This window comes from Cryptomeria japonica, chromosome 6, assembly GCF_030272615.1.
Source record: "Cryptomeria japonica chromosome 6, Sugi_1.0, whole genome shotgun sequence".
Classification (NCBI taxonomy): domain Eukaryota; kingdom Viridiplantae; phylum Streptophyta; class Pinopsida; order Cupressales; family Cupressaceae; genus Cryptomeria; species Cryptomeria japonica.
This window is the reverse complement of record NC_081410.1, coordinates 666233791-666260958: the sequence shown is the minus strand read 5'-3', so window position 1 is coordinate 666260958 and position 27168 is coordinate 666233791. Positions and strand designations below refer to the sequence as shown.

General features: G+C 35.2%; 2 protein-coding genes across 14 annotated transcripts; both read left to right on the top strand.

Moving 5' to 3' along the window:
* The first annotated feature begins 6130 nt into the window (after nucleotides 1-6130).
* LOC131856147 (calcium-binding protein CBP-like) lies at nucleotides 6131-25429 on the top strand. Of its 13 annotated transcripts, none has more exons than XR_009358294.1 (11): nucleotides 6131-6573; nucleotides 10483-10660; nucleotides 12657-12720; nucleotides 14123-14305; nucleotides 14406-19957; nucleotides 20041-20130; nucleotides 20217-20453; nucleotides 20726-21328; nucleotides 21452-21577; nucleotides 21665-22800; nucleotides 22943-23109. XR_009358294.1 is itself a non-coding variant. In XM_059207563.1 (11 exons), the coding sequence occupies exons 7-11, from the start codon at nucleotides 21533-21535 to the stop codon at nucleotides 25228-25230; spliced, it is 345 nt and encodes a 114-aa protein (XP_059063546.1). In that variant the 5' UTR covers nucleotides 10645-10660; nucleotides 12657-12720; nucleotides 14123-19957; nucleotides 20041-20130; nucleotides 20217-20453; nucleotides 20726-21328; nucleotides 21452-21532; the 3' UTR covers nucleotides 25231-25429. The 13 variants fall into 13 exon arrangements, 1 of the variants encoding a protein (XP_059063546.1); XR_009358295.1 differs by having other exon boundaries at nucleotides 14123-15370; nucleotides 15466-19957; XR_009358293.1 differs by having other exon boundaries at nucleotides 14123-17447; nucleotides 17545-19957.
* LOC131856146 (calmodulin-like protein 2) lies at nucleotides 7366-9373 on the top strand. The gene has a single exon (XM_059207562.1). The coding sequence runs from the start codon at nucleotides 8566-8568 to the stop codon at nucleotides 9058-9060; it is 495 nt and encodes a 164-aa protein (XP_059063545.1). The 5' UTR covers nucleotides 7366-8565; the 3' UTR covers nucleotides 9061-9373.
* Nucleotides 25430-27168: the final 1739 nt, after the last annotated feature.

Sequence of the window (27168 nt, the reverse complement as noted above, 5' to 3'; positions counted from 1 at the left end):
CCTCTCGGGGATAGGTGTCTTTTGTACAAAGATTTCTTCTCCTCTAAGGATCTCCTTTACACATACTACAAGATGTCCCTTTTCAACTATCTTATCCTTGCTTAAAGAGTAAAAAACTCTCTTGCTTGGATCTACGACATTGTTGCATTTTTGGGGTATCTTCTTTTGTGATGAAGGTAGGTATCCTTGTTCTACTTTGCTTATGACATAAACATTACACTTTTTGAGCAATGGGTCATTCTCGGAACCAGAGCACAGACTCTTAGAGCGAGAGGTCTCCATTTTTCTTTTATGCAAGGTGATTATTCTCGGAACCAGAGCACAGACTCTTAGAGCGAGATGTCACGCTTTTGTACTATACATATACAGGTTGTAGCATACTCGGGCATAGACTCCTATGAGGTGCTTCTAACCTCCCTTACACACACATGCACGAGGTTGAGTGGAACTAGCGGCATAAGGCTAGACTTTCTCACTCTCCTCCCTTACATGGATCACCTAGATAGACTCTAGGGGCTAGTTTTCCATGTCCTTTGTCCCATGGATCACCTAGACAAGATCTAGGGGCGAGAAGTCCATGTTTTCTCTCTCACTATTCTTCTCATGGATCACCAATGTGTGTATTCATGCTTTTTTCCTTTCTTTTCTTCTCTTTGCGTTTTGTTTCCATTTACATCCTTCATCTTGTGTTAGAGAACTCTCAAATCCTCACACTCTCTGTTGTGTTGGAATTGAGATTTAGTCCTCTTTCCTACCAAATGATTCTCCATTAGTTTTTGATCTTATATCAAATCTTCTTGTGAGCATTTGTCATCAATATTCTTTAACAATTCGAAGTGGTAAACATGATACCCTGTTTCAACTCACTAAAATTAGCAAGCCGAAACAGGAGGGGGCATATAGCTACCCTTGAATTTTCATCACCTTCCTTAGTAAGCATTAGGTGATTTTGTGATCTAACGTGTGTTTTGTAGGGTGCGGTTCCTAACTGTGTACTGCAGATACCGCTGGGGGCTTCGTTCGACAGACTTATGGATATATCCTTTTTCAAATAATGTTTACTTTTCTGTACTTTAGCTTGCATATGCACGTAGTGTTCATATGACCGCTAAAGTGGGGGCTAAATGTAGCGTCGTAAATTGTACGCACTTGCTAGGGTGGTACAATTTCACACCTAGTTTAGCACCCGCCTTGGCGCATTTTGCATTTTGCATTGCATTTCCCCTTTAGCACTTAATTAATTAAATTAATTAGGTCTAAGGTTCTATTTTATCATCTCCTATATCATAAAGTTGGGCCCTTTTCATTAAAGTGTGCCCCTTTCATTTTATTCCTCCTATACATCATTTAATCAAAAACCCTAATTAGGTCCTATTTTGAACTTGGGGGCTTGATTTCGGGGGTCAAAACATCTCGAAATCACCTGTAACTTCGAGATTCGCTCTAAAATCATCATATCCGACGACCCTGAAAATTTGGTGAAAAGTTGTCGGGACCATGGCGCCCGGCGTGCACATGGTCCCGGACATTTTTCCCGAAATTTTAGGAGCGCGATCCAATCATAAAATAAAGCTTAACCCCAAGAAATTGGCGGGATATTCAATCTCTAGGTCGGCCAAAAGTCAAAATTAAGACCTAGGGTTTCATACATAAGAGCTCTCTTTCTTCATTTGAATGGATCCAGATTTTTGGTTTCAAGGGCCTTCTATGCAGCAAAAGAGTAGATCTTTGAAGACTTCAACAACATTCAACATCCATCCATCAAGCATCTATCAATTTCATTCATCCATTTAGGGCTTTTAAGGCATTGAAGAACAATAAGGGATCACCGACTGAAGATTGGCTTGTACCCCTCCCTTGGGGTTGGGTATGATTTCATGTTGTTTTCATGTCTTTGCATAAGCCTCATTATGTCACTTGTATTCATGCTTTAGATCTCTTTACATCTTGATTTGGAGCATTTACATTATCATTTACAAGCAATTAGGGTTTACTTTCTAGGTTGCTCTAGTTTGCTTTCTTGCATTTAAGGACCTTGCACACACACTAGGTCTGCACACACAATACATTTTACAATACAACTTGGCTATTCGTGGAGGTGGAAATCACCGAAGCGGGGGTTTGACTAAGGCAAAACCCTATATAGCCGCCCAAACATCTTTTCAGATATAAGTGCAGGTTTCGGGACTCGGACGACACCGCAGGTTGCAGATCCGGGAATAGCAGGTCGAGACAGCACTCCGCACCAAATTTCAGAGCAAAAGACCAGGACAGGGGCGTGGGGCGCCCTGGTCCTGCCAGGACAGGGGCACTGGGCGCCCTGGTCCCTGGGACAGGGGCGCTGGGCACCCTGGTCCTCCTGACAGACAGCATTTTCAGCATTTTTGACAGCTTTTCCAGAGTGCAAAAACAACAGTTTTCGGAGCAGTTTCAGGGGCAGAATCAGGACAGTGGCGCCCGCGCCCCCATCCCGAACATTTTCACTCAGATTTTAACACCGGGTACGCATTTACATTCTTGTCTTGTCCTTGTGTTTACAACTTTCCGCTTTCCATTGTTTAAGTTCAATTCTGCAATCTTGTTATTAGTTCATACTTGCACTTTGGGGTTAGGGATTGAACTTGCATTATTTTATCTTTCAATTACAACAAAGGAATAGAAATCCTAATAGGTAGCCCGTGGCTCTCTCTTCCACAAGAAGAAGTAGCCAATTGTGTGATACCTCTAGGCTCTTTCGTATTCCACAAGTGTGTGGTTGAAAGTGAGATTAGGGCATGTTTGCTTAGTGTCACTTTTTCTCCCACACAAGTAGAAGAAATAGAGATGAAGATGACTGATGCAGAGCAATACCACAAGAAGTATAAGACGTCACTAATTTTGAGGAACACAAGCTCCCAATCCTAGGATCTTAACTCACTCAAACACATGCAAGAGCACACAAAACAAAAAGGAACAATACACACAAATAAAAACAAAGCGCAAAAGACACACGACAAAAACAAGACACAAAACGACAAACCAACTAACCAAAGAGACCTTGATACTCAGATGTCTCAACAGCTAATCAGGACATAAAGACCAATGCCACCACATAAACACAAGCGATCACATAACAGAGAAAAGCTAACATCATCCATGAACCATCAATAGAAAAACTATGGGTTCATGAGAGGAAGGAGAGAGAGGACATGAATACACACTTTGGTGATCCATGAGAAGAAAGGCGAACAAGAGAGAAACCATGGACATATCTCCCCTAAAACTAGGTGATCCATGGAGAGAAGGACATGGAAATCTATCCCCCCAAAGTCTTCCTGGGTGATCCATGTAAGGGAGGAGAGTGAGAACACCATTAGTTTCACTCAACCTCAAGTGCGTGCGTGTGCAAGTGAGGTTCGAAGCACCTCATAGGAGTCTATACCCAAGAATGCTACAACCTGTATAGAATGTATAGTACAAGTGTAAAGAAAGGCGTGATATCTCATTCTAAGAGTCCGTGCTCTAGTTCCAAGAATAATCACCCTGCATAAGAGAAAAGTGGTGTCATCTCACTCTAAGAGTCTGTGCTCTAGTTTCGAGAATGACCCACTGTACAAGGAAAAAGTGATGACATCTCTCTCTAAGAGTTTTTTCTCTGGTTCCAAGAGAATGACTTACTGTACAAGGAAAAAGTAGCATCATCTCTCTCTAAGAGTATGCTCTAGTTCCGAGAATGACCTACTGTACAAGAGAAAAGTGAAGACATCTTACTCTAAGAGGCTACCCTCTGGTTCCAAGAATGTCCCACTGTACAATGAATGAGAGAAGTATGGTACAAAGGAGCAGTGTGGGTGCCCCCCCTTAAGATGTCAACATAGGTTGATGTTGATATCTTAAAGAAAGTAGAACAAGGATACCTACCTTTATCACAAAGAAGATATCTGTTATGCAAAAATGCTATAAATCCAAGAAAGAGAGGGAATACTCTTCAAGAAAGGATAAGATTGGTTGAAAATACATATCTTGTTGTAAGTGTAAAGGAGATCCTTGGAGGAGAAGAGATCTTTGTTCAAAAGACATCTACCCCCCAAGAGGAGTTGTCTTAGACAAATATAACATCTTCTAGGATGAAGCACAGAAGAGAACAAGAATTCAATCCTTCCTCTTGTTGCTAGGTGAAAGGGATTCTTGATGAAGGACTACTCGCCTTTAATCCGATGGGGATGGATGAATTTATTATAGATGTACATAACCAAGTGTGAAAGAGGTTGTATTCAAGGACTTACACCTCTTGTATAAGAGAGAACCCTTGATAAAACAACAATGTTTTCACACAAGGAATGGCGTCAAGTAATAAAACTCACACCGTCCATAACATAGGAAAGAGTGGATCCTTAGAGATAGAGAGAGAGTGGGATCATTTCCCCCCAAGATAAGGGACAATGAGAAGAGCTTACACCATCTTCTAGAGAGATATTAAACATAAGTGAATGCAAAATGTACTTTCATGAATGCATGGAAGGAAAGATATTAGTATATGTAAAATACTTGTCTCAAGAAGTGGTAATCTTCGAAAGGAAAAGAGAAAAAGAATCACATATTCCCCAAGGGGGGATTAATCATAAAAATACCATTGTAAGAAATGATAAAAGTGTTAGATATCATGTTCGCACGACAAAAGTTTCAATCATGCATATTAAAAAATCAACAACTACAATGAATGCAATATGATTATTACTTATGCAACACATTTAAAATGATTGCACAACAACTAGAACATATGTGGGATATTTATAACAATGTGCAATTACCAGTCGATTGTGACACAATTATGCCCTATGCGAAACATGTAGATGATTGCACAACATTTAAAGCTAATGTGACATGTTTAATACACATGCAAAAAGAATGACATACAATTGTGAAATTAATAAAAAAATTGAAACCCTAAATTGGACAAATTAGGCAAAGAACAGACAATTTTTTCTGGAAACTTACCATGACTCCAGTGCTAGGTGGTCTTTGGTATGATTTGACTCACTCAAAGAGGTTAAGTCCTGCTCTGTGGCCAACCATAATGCTCAAATCGATCACCGAAAGCTCTGAAATCACAAGGAAGACAATGAACTCAAATTAAAGAAAATGAGCAAATGAAGGGGTGAATTTTGTATTTATAGCTCAAGTCTAGGGGTTTTCTCTCTCGGACGGTCGTGGTCCCCCTGGATTTCAATGAACTTGTAGGTTAGACAAATGAAATTGAAATTGAAATCGCACGAAACTGGAAACTATTACTTACTAGCATGGTATCATTAAATTGGTCTCAATTCCATAATTTTTCAACTAATTTTCTCAGGGGGCATATTTATACCCTAAGCATCGTTGGGGCATACTAAGGCAAGAATTTTTTTTATTTTCTTTGAAACAACGTTGCTCCAACATTGTCTATAGAGGGGCAAATGTAAACACCTAAAAATGTCTCATTAATCTACACTAATTATTCATCCTATTATTAAATAGTTCTTTAATTATCTAATTTAGCTAATTAAATTATTGCAAATTAATTGTAATCATCGCACCTCAACATTACTAATTATTATATTTCTATCATATTAATCAATTAATCATTTAACCATTTCTATATAATTAATTTTAAATAATTATTATTTAATTAATCATGATTTAATCATTTAGTTAAATAATCTTTATTAATTAATTAAATTCAATTTCAAATAGTTAAATAATTTATTTAAATTATTTAATTAACTAATTTATTCTTCGAATCCAAATTCAAAACTCAAATTCCAATTTCATCAAATTTCAATTAATTACATGTGCATTTCACTTTTTGAAAATTTAAATTTAAATTGAAATGCAAATCAAACGCAATTTCATCTCAAAATCCTATAGCACATGTTGAAATTCTAAATCCCATTGACTTTCAGTTTCACTAGGCAATCAATTTAGTCAACTAAGTAATCTATTTAGTCATCTCTCCAGTTAGCTCAGTTAACTCATCAATCACCTTTTTCAACTCCAAATCAACTTTTTGGAACCACTACTACATAAGAGGGGTATTTGAGACAATAATTGAAGACATAATATTACTTTTGTTTCAAATATTTGTTTTTAGTTTAACTACTTTTTCTATTATTTAGTTGTCTAAAATTAAGACAATAGGGAAAACACGTTTCTAAAACTATATTTTTTCCCTCTAGTCTTTTATTTTCTTCTATCACTAAGCTCTACATGTCTTTGCTTCCCCGACGGCTGGCTCTTGCGAAGCGTTCATGGTGTGCATGATCAATGGCCGGATCGCGGGAAGGAATGGAGGGATTTTATTTAACCTACAAAATCCTCCCATATTTTCTCATCCGGATAGCAGAGGCAGGAGCTACAGGGGAAGCAGGAGCACCGGGAGCAGAGGCAACAAAGGAAGCGTTTATTCAGAATCTCCAGATCCTGAAGCATCTGTTGATTTGGAACCTCCAGATCCAACTGATGTCATTTTGTGTACTGGTTTTCCAGCTCCAGATCGAGGGGTTTAGAGATCTTAAACAATTTTCGATGCCATAGCCGGCCCAAGGGTTGAATCAGGTAAGTTTCTGTTTGAAATTTCCTAAAACCTTTTCAACATATCCATTTTGTGCAGTCCCTGCAATCATTTCATTTTTCCCCTTAACATCTCTTCGAGGTATTCTATCAAACGGCTCAGGTGCGTTGCTTATGATTCGACATTTGCATGTGCATCTGCTAGAGCATTTCCAACTTTAATATCTGCAAACAACCCATTTTCTGCAACTCTTGCTATCATAAGCTTCAGCCATGGAGCATGGATTCATCCTCCACTACCATTTCCCTGTCCGACCCCAAACTCTGTGGGTTAGTATATTCAAATACATTACATTTTAGGGGAACCCAAATACGCATCCTTAATTAGTAATTTATTACCTTTCAAGAAGATCAGTGGGCAAGCCCTCTTCGTCAAATCTCTGGTTTTTGTAAACTATAACAGACATTTCCATGCAATACTTGTGTGGAAGTATTGTACTTTCAATTAATCCTCCCGCATTTATGAGAAAATGGTGACCCATAGCATTGATGTTCATTCTATCGTGAAAATGAGGGGCTTAGCAACTTATTAGGGGATGCAGGGCGCTCAGATTTCTATTTTCGCCGATTACAAATGGTTCTATGACTGCGTGTCTCCTTAGCCTGAATACCCAAAATAAGAGCCAATTTATGATTGAATATCATTCTTACTTCGGGCGAGACCGACCCAATAGCTGGAAGTTCTCCTGCTGAGTCCAACAAACCCCTATGGGGTGGGTGGGAGGAAGAGGGGGTGTAATGTCCCCTTCTCTAATGACTTATAAAAATAGCGGACAATAAGTTTTTTGCTACCATGCGTTCGATCCCGGTCAGTGGCTCATCAATTCATGGTATCCAGAATCGTTAACTGTGTCACGTGCTTTAGTGAGCTGCCAGAGTGCTCCAGATACCTCTTCCTCTACAGGAGTATACACCCTTCTCAACCCTGACGGCATGCTCGGTTCAATGGCAACTGGTTCCAATGTATCATCCTTGCAGAGGAACAAAATTGTGCAGGAAGCATAGACCTTTGAGGACAGAGTAGAGAATTTAAATATTCAACTACATAGGAAAATGAGCTATTTCTCTGCAGCATAAAACTTACACTACTCTTCCTTTGAAAGTAAACACCAGAATACTAACAGTACGCTTGCACAAACCTACTATAATCTTCTAATCAAATTTTGTCCAACTTGGACAAGATATTAGGAATAGTATTGCATCTTACATATGAGGAAATTTGTATTGAAAGAAACCTTTTCTATCCCTTGATTGTAGGTATCTATTTTGAAGTGTTTAAAATTGTTTCCAAGTAATTACATTGAAGAAATCATTGCATGATAGTCAAAGACTAGAACATTTAACATATCTGAGAAAGATACTCAACACGAAAGATGAACAGATACATAGTTAAAACTCTAAATTGGCACACATGTATGCAGGGTGTCAAGATGAATGTATTGTGTCAAAAAACTCTGAATCCAGTTATCCAAATAGGGAAGAAGGAGAAGATAATTAAAAATTACTCTAATAAGTTGCTATAGTTCCATGTTTACAGCTTGCTTTTTCTTCATGCAGTCATAGAAATACTCGTGGGTTCCATTTCCATCTACACATCTTTGTTGATTCCATTCCTTCTATCTATTGGTTCACACTTTTCCAACTTCTCTCACTGAAAATGTTATTTAGTAATTTTAGGATCTTTTTTGCTATCAAAGGGCTAGGTGGATACAATATTTAACAACACCAAACTTTTTTTTTTCTCAAGTTGAGACAATTTCCTCATTAAAACACCCCTCTATGTAGTGATCTTAAATGCGAGAAATTAAACGTAAAACAAGTTTTTTCAAACTAGAACAATCCAGATTCTTCTCCAATTTGGATGGACTCTAATTTCTCTCATCTGCAGTAGCCTCATAAATACCCATTCCTTGCATATCTAATTTCCATCAGATATTGTCTTACAAACTTGATGTGCAAGAGATTTTAAGTTGAGAAATGCAAATGGCATTTTCATCTGTTCCTGAGGAAATTAGCAAAATGTTTTACAGCTTGGACGAAAATGGTGATGGCAGGTTGTCTGGCCATGAAATAATTTGCTTCCTCAACAAGCTTGGAATAAGTCTGTCAAAACGAGAATTGAAGTGTTTGGGAATGAGCACCTCCCAGAACGAAGATGGCAGCTTAAGTTTTGATGAATTTGTTGTGCTTTACCAATCTGTTATGGGCGAGAGCAGCAAAAATATCAGTAATAAAGAGTTAGACGATGAGTTGAAGGAGGCATTCAAGATTTATGACACTACTGAAGATGGGTATATATCTTGTGCAGAGCTTCAACAAGTTTTGTGTAGATTGGGATTAATGGAGAAGGGCGGTCATTGTGTGGAAGAGTGCCAAAAAATGATATGCAGATATGATTTGAACTCAGACGGCCTCATAGACTTCTCTGAATTTAAAAGCATGATGACTAAGATGACATCTAGTTCTGCCTAGCCTTCATGTAGTTTCATTACTCTGAGGCTGATTAGGATATCAACAATATTCTTGTATATATTTTAAAATTTCAACTTTTGTTGGCCTAGATGCTCCTTTGAGCTATATTTGTAGCCTGTCTAAAAAATGTTAGAAAACATGACTTATTAATAAGACCAAGCTTTGTGTTGCAGTTCCATTTGATGACAACCAGCTTAATTTCTAGAAAAGAAATGTTCATTCTCATACTAGTAAATAAAAAGAGAAGGTTCGACAAATTGCTAATGAAAATAGATTGTTTGAGTCCTGAACACTTTCAATTACATATGCTAATTCTTTCACAGTGGGAATTTGCAGGTTATTGCATTAGCAATAGAAATAGCACTAGGAGTTGGGATTTGCAGGATCTCATTTAGCATTTGATTTTCCCCAAATTCTTCATGCATCGGGCGATGAATATGAACCTTTGAAACAATTGTTTTGGAGACACCCAATTACAGGTGGTTTGTTTAAGGCGTTGAAGACCTTACAGGTGTAATCATGGTGGTGCTCATTGCAATTGCATTTGTCCTTGTCACTCCCTTGTTTATAAGAAATAGGTTGAGTCTTCTTACAGGATTCGATGTCTTATGGTATGCCCACCATTGTTTATAATTGTCTATGCACAGTTGATAACCACAAAGATAATGGTGAGCCATCTATAGAAGTCAATCTTACAAGATTGTTTTTAGTCGGTCTTAAACAAATACTTGCACTAAAAGGGGTGAAATGGTTATGTATGTAAGTTAATATGTTAAGAAATTTTTTTTTAAATTGTATTTTTGTTTTATTTTTATTTTGTGAATTATATAAATAATGAGAAATAAATATTTGAAGGTTCCTTTTGAATCTTTCTTTTCATTTTTGAAAAGAATCTTCTTATGAGGTTATAGTCCATTCTTTTGGTCATTCTTTTCCTCTCAATGCATCCTATATTTCAGGTGCCCATTTTTTCCTATGTTCCTCAGTCATAGTCAATCTCAGTTAATAGACATATCCATTCCTTACGATGGCAGATAACTAATAGTTTGGAGACCAATACATCTACCTTATTTCAGCAGTTAACTAACCCTCAGTAAAAGAACCTTCAATCCTATCTATCTAATACTTATTTATGATAATCCACTCACTCATTGCTATATGTATAGTCACACTCCAATCTAAGCAATTAAAAATTACTCTACTCTTTCAAGCCACCGTGTCTATATTTTAGAATTCCAAATAATAAATTTGTTCAGTATTTTCCTATACCACTTTTGGGCTTCCCAAACTCACAGTAAAACAAAGGTAAGTAGATAAAATAATGTGTTGGATTTTCCTCTTTTTCAATTCTATGTTAGTACATACCATTGTATATTTCGCTTCATTAACCTGCTGTCTCAAAGCTTCTTTGTAAATGTGCAGGTTTTACTTGATATTTCAGATTTCTTTGAGCATTAGAAAAGAGATTCGGTATTGTCAATTGCAAAGACATATTCAACTTTGTCATTGTCCTCCTTCAATAGCACCGACTTCATGTACCAAATCTAAGATTATTGTATATCAGCCAGAGGCCAAGCTTTTTGACACTACTACTCCCACGGTAATTTTCTATGATTGAATGGGTTTTTAATTAATTGCTGTCTCTTTTTCATGGATATGTGATGATTTTAACTTTTTCCATTTTCTGTGATAACAAGTCAATAATCCCCTTATCACTGCTATTTGGATTTGAATTACTTCATTGGATGCTATTGAGTTGCTATTGTGACAGTGACCTTAACCTCTGCCTTCAAACATAGGTTTCTCAATGCCTTTATACTGCTCTCACTGGCTTTTTGAAACTCTCTTTGGATCACTGTTCCCGAGTCTTTAATTATGAGTGCTGCAAATCACAATCTATCTTTGGTTCATCTTATAGGCTTCTACTGTATTGTCATTTAATGATGCATTGACTGTTAAAACCTTTTCACTTACTGTCATATTGTGGTGTAGAAGCACTGAAGCAAGACTGTCATATGTTCCTTGAAAGGTCTTCTTTACAGTGTTCATTATTCTCTTACTGTCCTTTGACCTCTATGATCCTTGGTGAGGGATATTCTGAGTTTGGTATGTTGAATATTGTATTCATAAGCTGCTACCTTCCTTCAATGGACTATGGCTCTGACAACCTTTGAAATCTTCTCATTGATCCTTTGTAACTGTCAAATAGAAGCTTCTTAACCACTGCACTTATGCTGCTCATGGTCTGAGACTCCTTTGGATTGTCTTCTCTAAAAGAGTATTGCTCTATATATGCCTATAACTATTTTTGCCTTATGATTCCTCACATGCTATTACTACATAACTGATCATTGCATGACTGAGACCTACAACATTTGCCTTTATGCCCCCATGATGACAATTACATCAATGATATGCAACTACTTTAGTCGCTACTCTTAAACCCTTTGCAACTACACCTACAATTTGATATTGCTCTATTATTTATTGTGCGTTAAGGGCAAAATGATCTTCAATTCCTTTGCAACTCTGATCTTAAAAACTGAGAATGATTGCATCTCCAGATCAATGGCCGCTCTTTGTACAATAACTGCTTAAGTATAACAAATATCAAGCTTTAAATAATAGATAGAGAGCAAATTCTTATGTAGTATATCTAAACGTATCTGAAACTGATTAGAGAAACAAAAACACATATTACATCAGGTCAAAGACTGATTATGCATTTATGATTTCACTGTAGTGATCAAGGGTCCCCCATCCTAATGGGAGGTCAATATCTGCGAACTCAATGTTGGATCTTTAACTTTGGCAGCATGCTTTTTAATGTCATTAATGTGGACTCTGGATTCTCATTTTCATCATCCCCTTTCTTGTGCTTTAGAGGAGACGCTTTGTCATAAGAGCAACAAAAACACATATTGCATCAAGTCAAAGAGTGCTTAACATGTTCCATTTTTTTGTAAATTTGGCATCATTATTATGTAATGAAACATTCACAACCTGTACTTACCAAATTTGCAAAAGAAAACCTTTTGACCTTAGGAAGCATGCACAATGTTTGACAAAATGTGTAAGAGGAGGAATGCATGATTTTGGTGAAAATTTAGAGGGGTTCTTACAAAGGTGGCTAAGATACACTCCTTTATGTATTCTTTCCAGTAATTGTTGAAATTTCATGCATATAGAGTAAATATACAGGTTGTCTAGGAAAAAACAATACCACAAACAAATATGTAATTCTGTTCGAGGATTTTGCTCATTTATTTCAACACCACGAACAAATATACAAATTTCCCCAACAGAGTTACTAGCAACACCGACAACATATGCTGCACAAAGGGTTCACGGTACACCCATGCATTCTCAAAGCTCATTTGGCATGAATATATAATTTCCAAAATGTGTTTGTCTATGGAGTATGACATCAGATCTTTTAAAATGCTAACTTTGTAGCTACCCCTAATGTGTAAGAAAATATATATCATATTCTCTGATAACTAAATGTTTTATTTTGGAATAATTTACACGTTCTCTATATTTTCTCTATATTTTGCTACTCATGCTCTAATTAAATTTAAATCCACGTGTTTTAGGTTATTCTACCTCAACAATTCTACTAGGCTATTTTTCTGGTGTTTATACGATATGGCTGACGAGGTATTTATGTTGTTTTTTTTACTTGCAACATCATTTTAATGAAATGAAATACTAACCTAGGTTTAATTAGGTAGTACATAGAATAATATTTTATATCATTTTTATGTTGGAAAGATTGTATCTTTTGAGATGAGACTATGTTGCTTATACCATGCACATTGTTATAGAGATCTTGCTCTTTGTTGTGTTTTGACAACTTAAGGGCCTTGTGATAATTGTCATTAACTCATTTCTGTGATTTTTTGGTTATTCTGAAAAACTTTGACAGCTTTACTGCTCTGAGACCCAAAAGTGTAAACTATGATGGAGATTCCATACAATAGTTTATCAACAATGATTTAAATGGAGAACATGAATGACTAGAGTTCTCTAAGCAATATTAACTTGAGAAACTGCTAGGAAATGAGAGTTAGCAATCACACAATTGATTAAGCTTGTTGGTTTTCATGGTATTAGTCCTCTTCAATCTTATTTTTTGATTCATTCTTGTACATAACAATTTAGTTTTTGCTGCAATGAAATTAAATAACTTGTGATACTAATCATTAAATAAACCATGAGATATGAAATCGGGTATATAATTTTCAAAAAAGGGAATATTTTCTTGGTTATCAAGTCATTTATTATTACCTGAATCTATATCCTTATGTGTCAGGCTCAAGGTACCTATTATAACACCTTATCTTAACACGCAAAGATCTTTAGAAAGAAGAGTAAATTTCTTATTCAATAATGATCTTGTCACCGAATAATTTCTAAGTAGAGATAGTAATGGGTTCAACAAGTTTTGAGCCTTCTTAGATAGGTGATAGGAATACATTCTTATTATAGTTTGATAGGCTAGTTTGTATCATGCCTTCATTATTCTATCTCTAATGTTGTTCAAGCGAAAGCATCCTTCTTTCCATTGTATAGATAACAAAAGGCTTTGGTAATAGGATCTTAACAACTTCATAAATGTGTGTGTGCAGTTGTCTATATATATATATATATGGTTTTTCATGTTTCACATGATACTTGGTAGACATTCTTTTCTAGATCAGATTTCATCTAGAGAACATAGGACACCTGTCCTCGTGCTCCAAGTGTGCCCCGATACTATTAATGTAGACTGATCCTTACTTGATTTCATGAGTTTTGGCTTTTGACTATTGACATGCTATTATTTATGTTTAACAATATAAGCATCGATACATCAAGGTCTACTTTAGAGTCTCACTACCCAAGCCTAAGAGAGGTTATTTCCAATTTTGTGTATCTCACCTTAAAGCCATGTGTTCGAAGTTTCGAATTTCTTAAGCTATAACATATCTTGCACCTAAGAGTCATGTTCTCTTCAAAAAAAAGTAATACTCGAGTTATAAGTCGTACTCTTATTGTTGATAGTACATGGTGCATTCAGGGAAATAATACATCATCATCCTCTGAATATTCAGATGAGCGAGCAGCACGACCAGCTCCAAGGAAAAATGAATACTTCAATGAAATGATATATTGCACTTTCAATAGGTGCCAAAATAGGAAACTAAAGAAGCGGCGACTTATTGGTATCCATAGATTGAACTATGGGGTTTATATAGAAGAGGTACACTATAATTAACAAATTATTATTCTTATAATAAATAAAGGTTCACATTATTCAATACATTATTATTGATCATTTCAATTGGTTTTTTGATAAAAAGTCGCTTCCAGTTCACAATATTCCTGAAGATCCAACAGATGTCACCGATGATAGCCACTCTCAAGATGAAGAACAAGACACATTTATGGATTAATCCACTTCACAGATAAATGAGGTTGGTGTTGATGAATTCATCAAAGACCTCTACACATCTTTTGAAGAAGTTATTGATTCCCCCCTAGATCAGTTGGCTAGGAGGCCTGTTTTCTCAAATGCAAATACTTCTATATTGGCAACACTTATGTTGTTGTTGAATTTGAAGGTTACACATAGATTGACAAATACATTCTTTGTTGATATATTAAGGTAGGATTTGATATTCGTATAAATTAATGCTCTTGATGTCTTGATTTTTTTTAATAATGTGTATACTTATCTTATAAAAATCATTTGTTGCATCATGTAGGCTTTTAGCAAACAAAATACTTCCAAAGGATAATAAGTTGCCTCATTCACATAGAGAAGTATCTTCGGTAATGAAAGATATTGGAATGGAGTACAATACATATGATGCATGTCCAAATGACCATATATTGTACTATGGAAGGAATGCAAATTTGCAGCAATGCCCAGTGTTTCACACAAATAGATATCGTCAAGATCAAGTATCCAAGAAGGCTCCTTATAAAGTACTACGACATATTCCACGGAAGCCAAGGTTCGCGAGGATGTTCAAATGCAAAGAGTTGGCAAAATATATGAATTATCATGCACATGGGAGTAGCCAAGATGGTGTCATGCATATGGCCGCAGATAGCAAACATTGGAAAGAGATTGAGGAAAAATGGCCACATTTAAGTAATGAGCCAAGGAATGTAAGAATTTCTTTGGCAATGGATAGTGTAAATCCTTTTCGAGATCTTAGAACAACATTTTTTGTTTGGCCAGTTTTAATTATTAACAACAATCTTCCCCCCTTTATGGCAATGAAAAAGGAGCAGGCAATGTTAACTCTTATCATACCAGGTACTAGAATATATGAATGCAATGATTTCTTGAAGATTATATTAAAATATTTTAATTTAGTTAAAACTCTGATAAAAAACTTTTTCTTTACTTAGGGAAGTATCAGGTAAAGGATATGGATGTATACATGGAGCCCCTCATTGATGAGCTTCATGAATTATGGGATGGTGTAAATATGCTTGATGTATCAAGACCTATCAATGATAGAAACTTCCTCTTTCATGCTATGCTTATCTGGACAATTCATGGTGCCCCAGGGCTCTCTATTTGTTGTGGTAATATATTATAAATTATATTTGTAATTATTGTGTCCATTGTACCATTTAGTAAATGTGGTTTCTATTCTTATTTCAAGGCTACAAACAAAGGGGAAACATGGTTGTCCATCATGTGCGCCAAAAATGTTGTATAGGCAGTCAAAGGATCTCAATAAAACTGTATATGATGAGTATAGACAATTCTTACCACAAAATTATCGCTATCGGGTGCGTGAGAAAAATAACTTCAATGGAAAGGAAGTGGAAATGAGGAAGCCAAGAATGATGAACCTTGCTAGGTGGAAAGCACTGTATGATAGAAAAGAAGGGACGAGCTTTCCACCAGGAATGAAAAGACTCTATTTTTCAACAAATTAGACTATTATAAGAACTTGCCAATATCCCACCTATTTGATACTATGCACATCGGGAAAAATGTGGCAAAGTGCTTGTGGAAACATCTAAATGGAACCAACCTTGAAGCACAAATAAAGTTACGAAAGGACCTCCAAGTTGCCAATGTCAAGCCAAACATGTGGTTGCATGAAAACAACTCATATAATCATGCTCCGTGGACTTTTACATCAAAGGAGAAAGAAAACATCATTGATACAATGAAAAGCATAAGATTTTCTTCTGGCTTTGGTGCAACATTAAAAAACTTATTCACGAGAAATGGATCAGAGTTCTCAGGCCTAAAAACACATAATTGGCACAATTGGATAAAGGTAATTTTGTAGTACATTTGATTTGTTGGAAACATAATTATAAATTTATATATCCTAGTGATAATATCAATTCATGTATATTTTTAACATTGTTATTTGTTAATGGTCATGCAGTATGTGTTGCCTGCAGCAATACCAAGCACTTTTGATCGTGATTTTAGGTTAACTATTTACAAACTATCCAAATATTTGAGGTATTTTGAATCAATCATTCCTACTCTTCCATGACTTACAGTTTTGAAGTAATCATAAGTCTTTATTGTAATACATGTTGATACTTGTAGGTGGGTCTCATCTAAAGAGATACATCCGGATGACTTGAAGTATTGGAAAATGAATGTTTCACTTTTGATGTGTGATATTCAAATGTGCTTCCCTCCAAGCTTTTTTAATTTTCAAGAGCACTACCTTGTATCCCTAGTAGAAGAGATTGAACAATGTGGTCCCATTCATATTCGAACAATGTGGCTTGTGGAGAGATATATGAAGGTTTTAAAACAATTTGTTAGGCAAAAGGCTCGACCAGAAGGGTCCATGGTTGAGGGGTACATGGTTTTCCAAGCGATGGTTCATTTGAGTGAGTACTTACCTTAATTGCATCTCGAAGCTCCTCGATTATGGAATTATAACCAACCTCAATCATTTGAAGGAGAAAAATTAGAGGGTCAAGGGACTTCAAAGAGGATAAAAGGTATACAAAAATGTTGGAAGTAGTTGTTTTTATCTTAAATTTTATAATACATGCTTTTAAATAATTATTAATTCATTGAACAATTATATTTGTCATTGTAGATGCTATAAGGAGTAGGAAACATTACATTTGTATGTTGCATACAATTTCGACTTTATGTTGGAATGGATGGAGAAGTACGCTGAACAAAAAAATTAGAGGATGAAAAGGCATGGGCCAATATATATAATATACATGGTCAAAACACTGCTCGAGGATTGCCTACAAGACATAAAAGAAAATGGCCAGAGAGATGCTCATGGAATTGGCTAAAGACCAATATTGAACATGAGGCAACAATAGGGAGGAATAGAGTGACACAACAACAACTGAATTTCGTGAAAGGATCTATAAATGGGGAGGTGATACATACATAGTAACATATTGGAGAGATTTTATAAATCGTCTTTTAACTTTTGTATTCTCGAATCTAATTAGCTAATATTTATATAAATTTAGGTAACATATTACAAAGGAATGTGGAATTTTGGTCATCACTTTCGCATCAAAAAGGTTGATGAAAAGAGACAAACTTATGCTTGTAGAGTTTCAACATCATTTGAGGTGGAGAGTCGTTCACATGCAAATGATAGACACCCAATCACAAGCACACTTCGCTATTATGGAGTGTTGGAGGATATTATAGAGCTTCATTTTATATATTTCAAGAAAGTTATTTTTCATGTTGAATGGTACAAGCTTATCAAAGTGGGTGAAGAAAAATCTATCTTTCTGCACAACAATGGATTCCATATGATCAATACATCTAGGTTTGAAGCCACTTATGAACCTTATGTGTTTCCAAATCAATGTGACCAGATATTTCTCATTCCAAATTTAGAACAACCTGGCTGGTCATTTGTGATTGATTATGATCCAAGAGGACGAAGAGTAACATATGTTGAAGACAATGAAGATGCAGAAGTCCCCCCTGATGATGAAAATTGCGTAGATGGAGATGATGAAAATTTTATTGTCAATGATGCATATGATCAGGATGAAGATCATGACGAGATTATTGAAGTGTTCGAAGGACATGAGCAACCAGATGGGCATCAAGTCCATGAAGATGATGAATTTATTGATTTTCATTTGCATGTAGTTGAAGGTGATGAAGATCATGAAAACGCTAGTATTAATTTATTTGTAGATTTAGGACCCATTGATGATGGGGTATTTATGCCATCAGATGAAGAAATTTCATGCGAGGATGACATTATTTGATCACCATGATCACTTTAAGAAGGTTGTAAGGATTTAATACAATTTAATTAATATTTTACAATTTAGGTCTCTATTGGGACTGTTCATACTGTCTTTTCTTTTCTTAAGGTCAATTAGACCACAAATGCACTATTTTTGGTCTTTATGAATACTTATTGGAATCACTATTTGTTGGTATGAAGTCTCTTGTACAAAGTTACAATCTTGCTTACCTATAATTTGTTCTAACCTTCCTTGTAATGGCTTCCATGGCAGTGACTGGTTCTTATGACTACAATTTTTTAATGATGTGCTAATTGTCTCTAACTGTTATGAATGTTGTTATCTTTGACAGTGAATGTATCTTTTGGTTTCACACATTATTCTTTATTAATGAGGGATCACATCTCTAAGACATTCCTTTGGCTCTATGACTGTTGAAGACAAAATCTTGTGTTGTTCATTGGGACTTGTTACATGATGTTCTCATTAAGTACATTCTGATATACTGTCATAATTCTGAAATAGAATGAAGATTGAAATACAAGTATTCGTAATGGTTGTCTTGTTTTTGGATATGCATAGTATACGCTTTCACAAATACATTTGTTGTCAAAGATTGTTGCTTTTGCTCCTTCATCATGATTGTGTGTGATTGAGTCTATTTTTCTATGTTTGAACTTTCTATTAGTGCTTTTGAATGTCATATGATTATTATTTTTCTTTAGAACTGCAACAAGGGTTGTCCCTATGATAAGTTGAGTGTGACACTTATTTTTGCAACTTTCATCCTAGGCATATGATGTTGACATGATTTGAGAACATTTCAAATTCTTTGACTGCTATTGTTTTTTATTCATTTCTGGCTGCATTTCATGGGGTCCTCTTATATCAACCTTAGTCATGAAATGGCTGTCACCAATTGGCTGCACTGGCTGCTACATCTTGTTTCATATTGTGCATGATATTTGCTATCCTTATCATTACAATGACAAGAATATTCACTCATTTCCTCTCATACTGTAGCTGCTCTTCTCTCTTCAAACTGTCAAAAGCTCTTGACTTTGTCTTTGTTGCTATAGAATTGTGTGTGACTTTGACTTACTAAAAAGGCTTATGATTATCATATGGTTTGTTTTTTACATGCCTTTATGAAGGTCTCAGGTTTGCATTCTAAATGATTGGCATATTATTCCTTTGAAGTCCTTTTGATCTAGATTGCTTAGAGAGTATTGTGAATGCTCAGTATCTTGACACTTACTGTTATGAATATTGTCCTTGAAGTGTCATTCCAAACACCATTCTTTGAGGTTCTTAGAAAGATACAAAGTAAGCATGCTATGTGATTTTTATGGCTACTAATCTGCCCTTAATATTGTTGTCGACTGAGATTTGGTATGGATTAAATCCTTATGCCTTGTGATATTATAATCTTTTTTTGCATTTTCAAATTTTGTAGAGTATGCAAAATATTTACTAGTGACCATGGGTACTCGACGCATACGTTTTCTAATCAACATTTTCTTATTTTTATGTCATTATGTGCCTTTTTAAGAATATGGGCATGGGTGCGACCAATTCTTCTATGGGGGATCCTTTGTTCTTAAATGCTTTGATTGATATGTTAAAAAATGGACAAGGGAAACAAATTACTATGATGGTGCATGAGGTAAGCTTGAAATTTGCCTTTTATATGTTAAATTATCATATTTTCCCTATTATATTATGTTAATTTGTGTTTGTGAAATGTAGGCCATCTCAAAAGTAACTCCATCTTGTGTGAATCTTGTTGGCATGAAGGATCCATCTGTGCCCTCCAATACATCTACTATTATGGTAGAGGTAAGATTCAATCATATGTTTGTGTGGGTTTGATTACGTTATTGTCACCTATTATAGCATTCTAATATTGTATTTGTGCCTTATAGGATGTCTCAAGGATTACTCCAACAAACACTAATGTTCCTAATGTGGGTTCAGTCAGAGTTCTCCCACCAACATCCGAACAAGTTTCCTTGAGGAGTCTCATAGATTCTCAATCAAGAATACTAAGGCTCCTACCAGATACTCCTAAAGATGTTCCAATCAGACAAGAAATAAGTGAACAAATTTAGTTATGGGAAAGGGCATTATTTGAGAGTCCAGGGCCTACCTCAAATGAACAGGTAAAATTAATTATATATTTTCATTTTAACAATTTTACAATTAATGATCTTTAATTGTGTTTTTCTTTTTTTAAACACTATGATTAGAACTATGGATACTGTCAAACAGCCTTTCTCTTTACTGTCTGACCTTCATTCTTGTTGACTACTACAACTTAAACAGTGATGTCTCCAAGACTGTCTTGGATCATCTTCATACTACTAGCTACTTAGAAATAGTTTCATATTTTGGTTGGGTTTCTGACAATTTCACAATCTCACTGTAAATATAGGAAATAAATGACAAAGTGGTTGATGCAACTATAGCAGCATCTACCTCAACCCAGAGGACTACAACAATATCCTCAGTGACTACAAAAGGAATGCAAGAAGTTACAATCTTGCTCACCTCAGAAGGAAATGTCTTGAAGGATGAAGTGGGGTTAAAATTCTTTCACTTTAATTTTCATCGTGCTGAACAATTATTTGGAAATACAATTCAAATAGATTGGAGGAAGCAATCCAATGCTAAGAAAGATGAACTCTTTAAAGATGTCATAACAACATTTGGAAATTTAGGTTTCCATAAGGAAATTATTGTAGATATTGCACGAAAATACATGCACTCTAAACGAGACAATTTAAGGTCAAAGTTGACAAAAGACTTGAGATATCCACGTCCAGCTTGGATCACAGACCAAGTGACATGGGAAGAACTTATGAAAGATGCCAAATTTAAGAGGAAGGTTGAGAATAAGCCAAACTATAGGTCATCTGCATGAGGAGGATTGAGAAGATGCCTTCGAGATACAACAAAAGCAACCCAAGCTAGGGTGTCAAGTATTGGATCCCATAAATTAGGATCTAGTGGGTACAATAGCATTCATGGTGGTTTGGTGAGTGAATATTATCATCTGCTGTATTTTCTGTTTCATAAAAAAAGTCATGACAAACTTGTGAGTTAATTGTATCTTATGATTCATTATACCTTATAAATTTGGTTATGTTTGTTTATGTAGGTTCACCATTTTCAAAAGGAAGCTTCAGAGGAGGACCTAAAATATGCTTTATTACATGGTTCCCAAGGTCTACGACAACATATGCTAGATCGAGGGAAGAAATTAGTGAGTGGTCATGAATCTGAGGTAAGTTCTTTATAATATTATATGACATGCAATAATTTAAGTAGAGGTTTTAAGTTATTTAAATAAGTTAAATTGTGTCGTGTATAGGAAGCCCAACAATCAAACTCATCAGGTAGTGAGCATGAAGAGGAGCTAGAGGATCATGATGAATTGTTTGTTGCACACAATGATTCGACTGTCATTCCTCAAACTCGGGAGAAAACCATCTTTGAATTTTAGCAAGTGGGAGACAACAATATTAAGGAGGGTATTCAATGTGATGAACAATCCACACCCACAATCAGAAAAGTGCCTCGTAGAAAGGGGACAAAAAGCAAGAGGATGGATAGAAACAAATAAACACAAGACATATTTGCTTCCTATCATTGTTTAGAATTCATTACTATTATAAACCTAATTTATATAGCATCATATAAGTTACTGGAATACTTGTGAATTTATTCACTTTTACAAATGGATTTCTGATTTCACTTCTATTTTCTATTGAATAGTACATTATTCCCAAATATGGTTGAGAATAAAGTTTGGTATTTTTTGGGTATCTCCCTCAAGTCATATTTAAATGCTTTAGAGTTCTAATCTGACTGTTAAATTGAGTTTTTTGTGGATCAACAAAGGCTAAACTTCACGACTAACTCAAATTTAGGACTTAGTATTATGTTTGGTTGGTGTTATTATCTTTGGCTACATCTATTCTGTAAAAAGAATCATCAAGATTTATAATCTTCTAAAAAAGGATTGTTCCTTAAATATTTTCTAGTTGTAAGTTTCTTGTGAGCAATTATCAAGATTTCTAAGCTTCTAAAAAGGTATGGTTCCTTAAATAGAATGCCATGGCTATGTATCAATATTTATATGTATCTAATGATGGATATGCAATGCAAGATGAAACACCATAGATAGGCAAAAACCCTCAAGATCATCCTGGGATGATTCAGGTACTGGATTATTACACTCTGTCAATACCTGATGAGAATGTTGTTTGTTAGTAATTCATGCACTCTTGAATGTATTTTCTTTTCTTTTTTTAATCATGCTTGTCATCATTTTGCAAAGGCCACAGGTTACCAATTTCTTGTTTTTGTTTTTCATTTCAAGTATTCTTAGGTCATATTAGGGCACTTGACATTGTTGGAAATGAACTACCCCGCTTAGTTTATGTATCTCGTGAAAAGAGGCCTGATTTCCAACACGACAAGAGAGTTGGTGCAATGAATGCATTGGTATATACCTTTCGCAGTATTCAAGTTTATTTTTTTGTAATATTGTTATAAAATATATCTGCTTGTGTATCTTATTATTAACAACAATGATCGTTTATATTTGGGGAATTCAAATTTGTGTTTCTGTTGTCTTCACCGACAGGACACTACAATTTGATTAGGGTTTTAACAGTGGATGGCGCCGACCACATAGCTAGAGTCTCTATTTCCACCCTTCATGCCAAGCACATTGCAGAACTGGTTTTCCAGGCCAGGTTTAGAGATTTCAAAAACTTTTTATTCCAATACAACAACATCAGCATAGCCCCAGGCAAGTACCCAACTCTGGCACTAGATTTTTGTATTCTTCAGCTGATTTCTTCTGTCATTTTAGAGATATTTCTTCTTTGGTAGGGTTCTGTAATATTTTTCCATTTCATTAGGCTTTCTTTCTAGACATTTTCGTTCATGCTTTGTGTGATTATCTTTGTTGGAGGGTTGTGGAAGAGATCTCTTCACTAAATAGTGGTGGGAAGAGTGATTTCCATTCATGAAAATTTATTTGCCTCTACACATAAAATCCGTTTTAAGTGTGGCCCAGAATGAGAGGATCGCGGACCGTCCTTACAGAGGTCATGTTAATAAGCCCAATCCAGCTTCTTTTTATTTATTCCTTCATTGATTTCTCATTGAGTATGAAGGGTAGAGGCGAATGGATGAAGGGCAGAGGTGCGACCCCCAGTCAAGTGCTAGAGTCCTTGACTGACTATAGTAGATACCGAAGCAACATCTGAGTTAGTAGCAAAGATGGGTAGCATCACAGCCAATTCAGAAGCCCATTTGAAAGCTAGCTAACTCTCGTGAAAGATTGGATAACTAGGGTGGGGGGCACCTATAGATAGATAATCGACTATCTATCTTCTGCAATTTGAGGTTTTAATAAGTGACAAAGATCTATATATAGATCATTTACTCAAACATAGTGCTTAACAAAGACCTCAAATTGGATGATTTTATTATCATAACAGTTGCAATTGTAACAATATTCTTTATTGAACTAGATCTATATCAACTGGGTCATTGGAAGCTTCAAGACATCTCGAGCCATCATGGCTGGAGCAACAAAAGACAGATCTATCACCGTCACAGCTACACTTTCTCACCCTAAACTATACCCCCTTTTTCTCCCATGGCTCAAATGGTAAAAGTGGGTGATGTCGGTGAGGCTCCTGCCCTCCCTTGTAACTTTGTGCCTGAGTCATATTCGGTGAGGTTCATTGTTCTTTAGTTTTATTAGTACCCTATTAGTTCATTCTAAATCTATTGCTTGAGAAGAATGTGCATTGTGAGGAAAAATATTTGGCATATTTGCTTCAAATTATTGCTTCTGCCCATTAAGTTGTTTTCAAGCATGTCAAAACATTTTGTGGTCTACACCATATTCCTTCAAATTTAAAGTGAACTGATTCAGCGCTATCTGTGCAGTCAATCTTTGAGAAATTTGATAGAGATCATAGAGGGAAGATTGATAACATGGAACTTCGTGATTCTCTTCGCCAATTGGGATATGCAGTACCACAGCTAGTTTTACAACTTTTGCTTACAAAGTATGACAGGACAGGCAAAGACAACGGAATTGATTATGACAACTTCATGAGTATGTTCTTTTACATTTCAAGTCACCACTTTGCTCTCTATAACAACTTACCAACTGAACTAGTATTTTAATGATGAAAATGCTTTTTCCGGGTCAAAACTCAATCCTAGGTGCTATAGTTTTTTTTAAAATTGGGAATTGTGTTTCTCATCCGTTAGTCTCTCTATTTCGGTCGCAAGTATATATGTTACTTCTCTAAGACATTTTTATTTTCTATTTTATGTGCAGGTGTGGCGTAATTGTGAAGGTAGAATTGATTAAAAATACATTATGTTCCAGCTATATAAGGAGACACCCCTTGTTTTACAAACCAAATGAACTGGAGTCAGGGAAATGATAATGAACAGTAGTGACAGTAGTGTGCCAGTAATTTGTAATATTGTTGGATATTCTACTTTAGCCATTTCTACACCTAGATTGATGTCTATTTTGATATCCGATAAATATATGCACTATCTTACTACAGGGGCTTACTGAAAAGTTCAAGGAGAAAGACAAAAGGTGCATTGGCACAACCACTAGGTTTTCCTGGTTTTGAAATTGCTTGCAAAAGAAACTCTAGTTATGACCCTTAAATCCCCTACCTGACAACACTTACGGGAGAAGTACAAGTTCTAAATATCTCTTATGACCACATTCTGGTTGACGTTGCTGCCTCGTATGTTTTACCATGCAAGGACATTTATACCAAAACATTCAACCTTTCTGACGAAGGGCCTTTCAGGATTTCTAGAGCTAGTACTCTAACCTATGAAGAGTTCATGCTCATGATTTTACCCTTCATTGTTGCTTAGCGAGATAGTGCTTGAACATAGTCTTGTTAAAGTGTGTGTTAATTTGATGGAATAAGTCTAAGTAATGCAGAAATATATATCTATGTATGAGTTAGTAGTACTGAAGGATTTGGCTGGTGGCCATAAGGAAATTATGTGTTTCTGTAAAGAAACTGCTACCTTCTTCTATAAAGAACCTTGTGGTACCTTTTGCTGTGAAGATTCTGCTACCATTTCCTATTTACTGTATCTAATATTCTTTGGAGAAACACCACATCATTATATAATATACAAAACATTAAAAATTAATATAATTATTATTGTATTTCTTAATAATTTTGTTATGGTATTTTGTTCAATGTTTTGTAAGAAATTAGATATTGAAAATAATTACGTTGAATCTTTTCTTGCTATTTGGAAACATTGAAGGTTGAAACCTACACAAAAAAATATTTAAAATAAATTGTTAATTTTTTTAATACATTTTAATTGAAAACTACACAATTTATTTTAAAAATAAATTGTTTATTTTTTTAATACATCTTTTATATTGTCTTTCGAGAGACAATAGTTGAGGTCTAAAGACGTATTGTCTCTTGAGAGACAATATGATTTTAATCCCAACTATTGTCTGTAAAGAGACAATATGTCTTTAAATCCCAAAAAGTGAAATCATCTCTACAAAGACAAAAAAAACTTTTGTTTTAAATTGCCTTTATAGAGACAATTTTAAAGACGATAATTTAAGACACTCGGTTAAAGACATTTTTTAAGACAATACTAAACTTTTTTTTTGTCTCAAATTGAGACAATTTGATGAAAAAATGTCTTAAATATTGTCGTAAAACACCCCTCTATGTAGTAGTGAACAAAGCAATCAAATCAATTAGCAGACCAGTCAACTTAGTTCACTGATCAATCAATCCAATTGACTCATCAAGCAAATGAGTTAAAATCCCAATTAGTCTTGTCTCAAGAAATCTCACCCATTGATCAATTATGTTTTGGATTGAATCTCAATTGCCCATTCTCATCCTCCAGAATCTATAAATTCAACATCCATTCTCCCAATTTTCTTAACCACCATCTTCAAAATTATTGTGCTATCTTTATGCAAGAATCCCAATGCGACACTGAGAGCCATACAACTCAATATTGGAGAAGAGAAATGCAAGCCATGATTCAAATCAATAGAGAGATTTTTCATTAGATTGTTATTCTTTCTATTGATTTTGATTCTATTTCATTGTCATTTATTGGATTTTCTTAATTAGAATTGAATTCTAGTGGTTAATTTATATGTTTTGATTAATTATGCATTAAAAATCTCGTGAAACATGAATACAAATTTAAGAAAGCATATTTTTGTTTTTGTGTCAATACTAGGTATGAAACCTTAGTAATTTGGGCAATGATTCTAAATAGAAACTATAGAGTAGCAGAGAGCATGAAAGATTTAACTATTACCCTTATTGTAAAAAGGTTGTCAAATACTAGCTCATCAAAGTATCATCCCTTATAGTTAATGCTACATCATTCAATTCAAGGAAACAACTAAAAAAATTGCAAGCAGATTTTGACAAGTTGCAAGTTGACCATATAAATATACTGACATAATATAATATAGTACAATCATTATTGTCGTCACCCACAAGTACATCATTGCCAATTATTTACACTCCTAGATATACAAACTTATCAGTGTAGAATAAGGGAGCAATTTCATCAAGAATTAAAGAGTTGGAAGAATGATTGCAAAAAGATAAAGAACAAAAAGTTAGTGGTAAATAACTTGGTTGATAACCTAGTAGGCCATAGGTTATTCAAGATTGAAGGTTATTCAAGTTCTTTTCAAACATTACATTTCCGTTGGATACCTGACCAATAGGTCTTCACGAAAGGGGATAAACTTTTAAACCCTTGTTGTTATGAAAGACACAATGCACATTCAAGGGAATT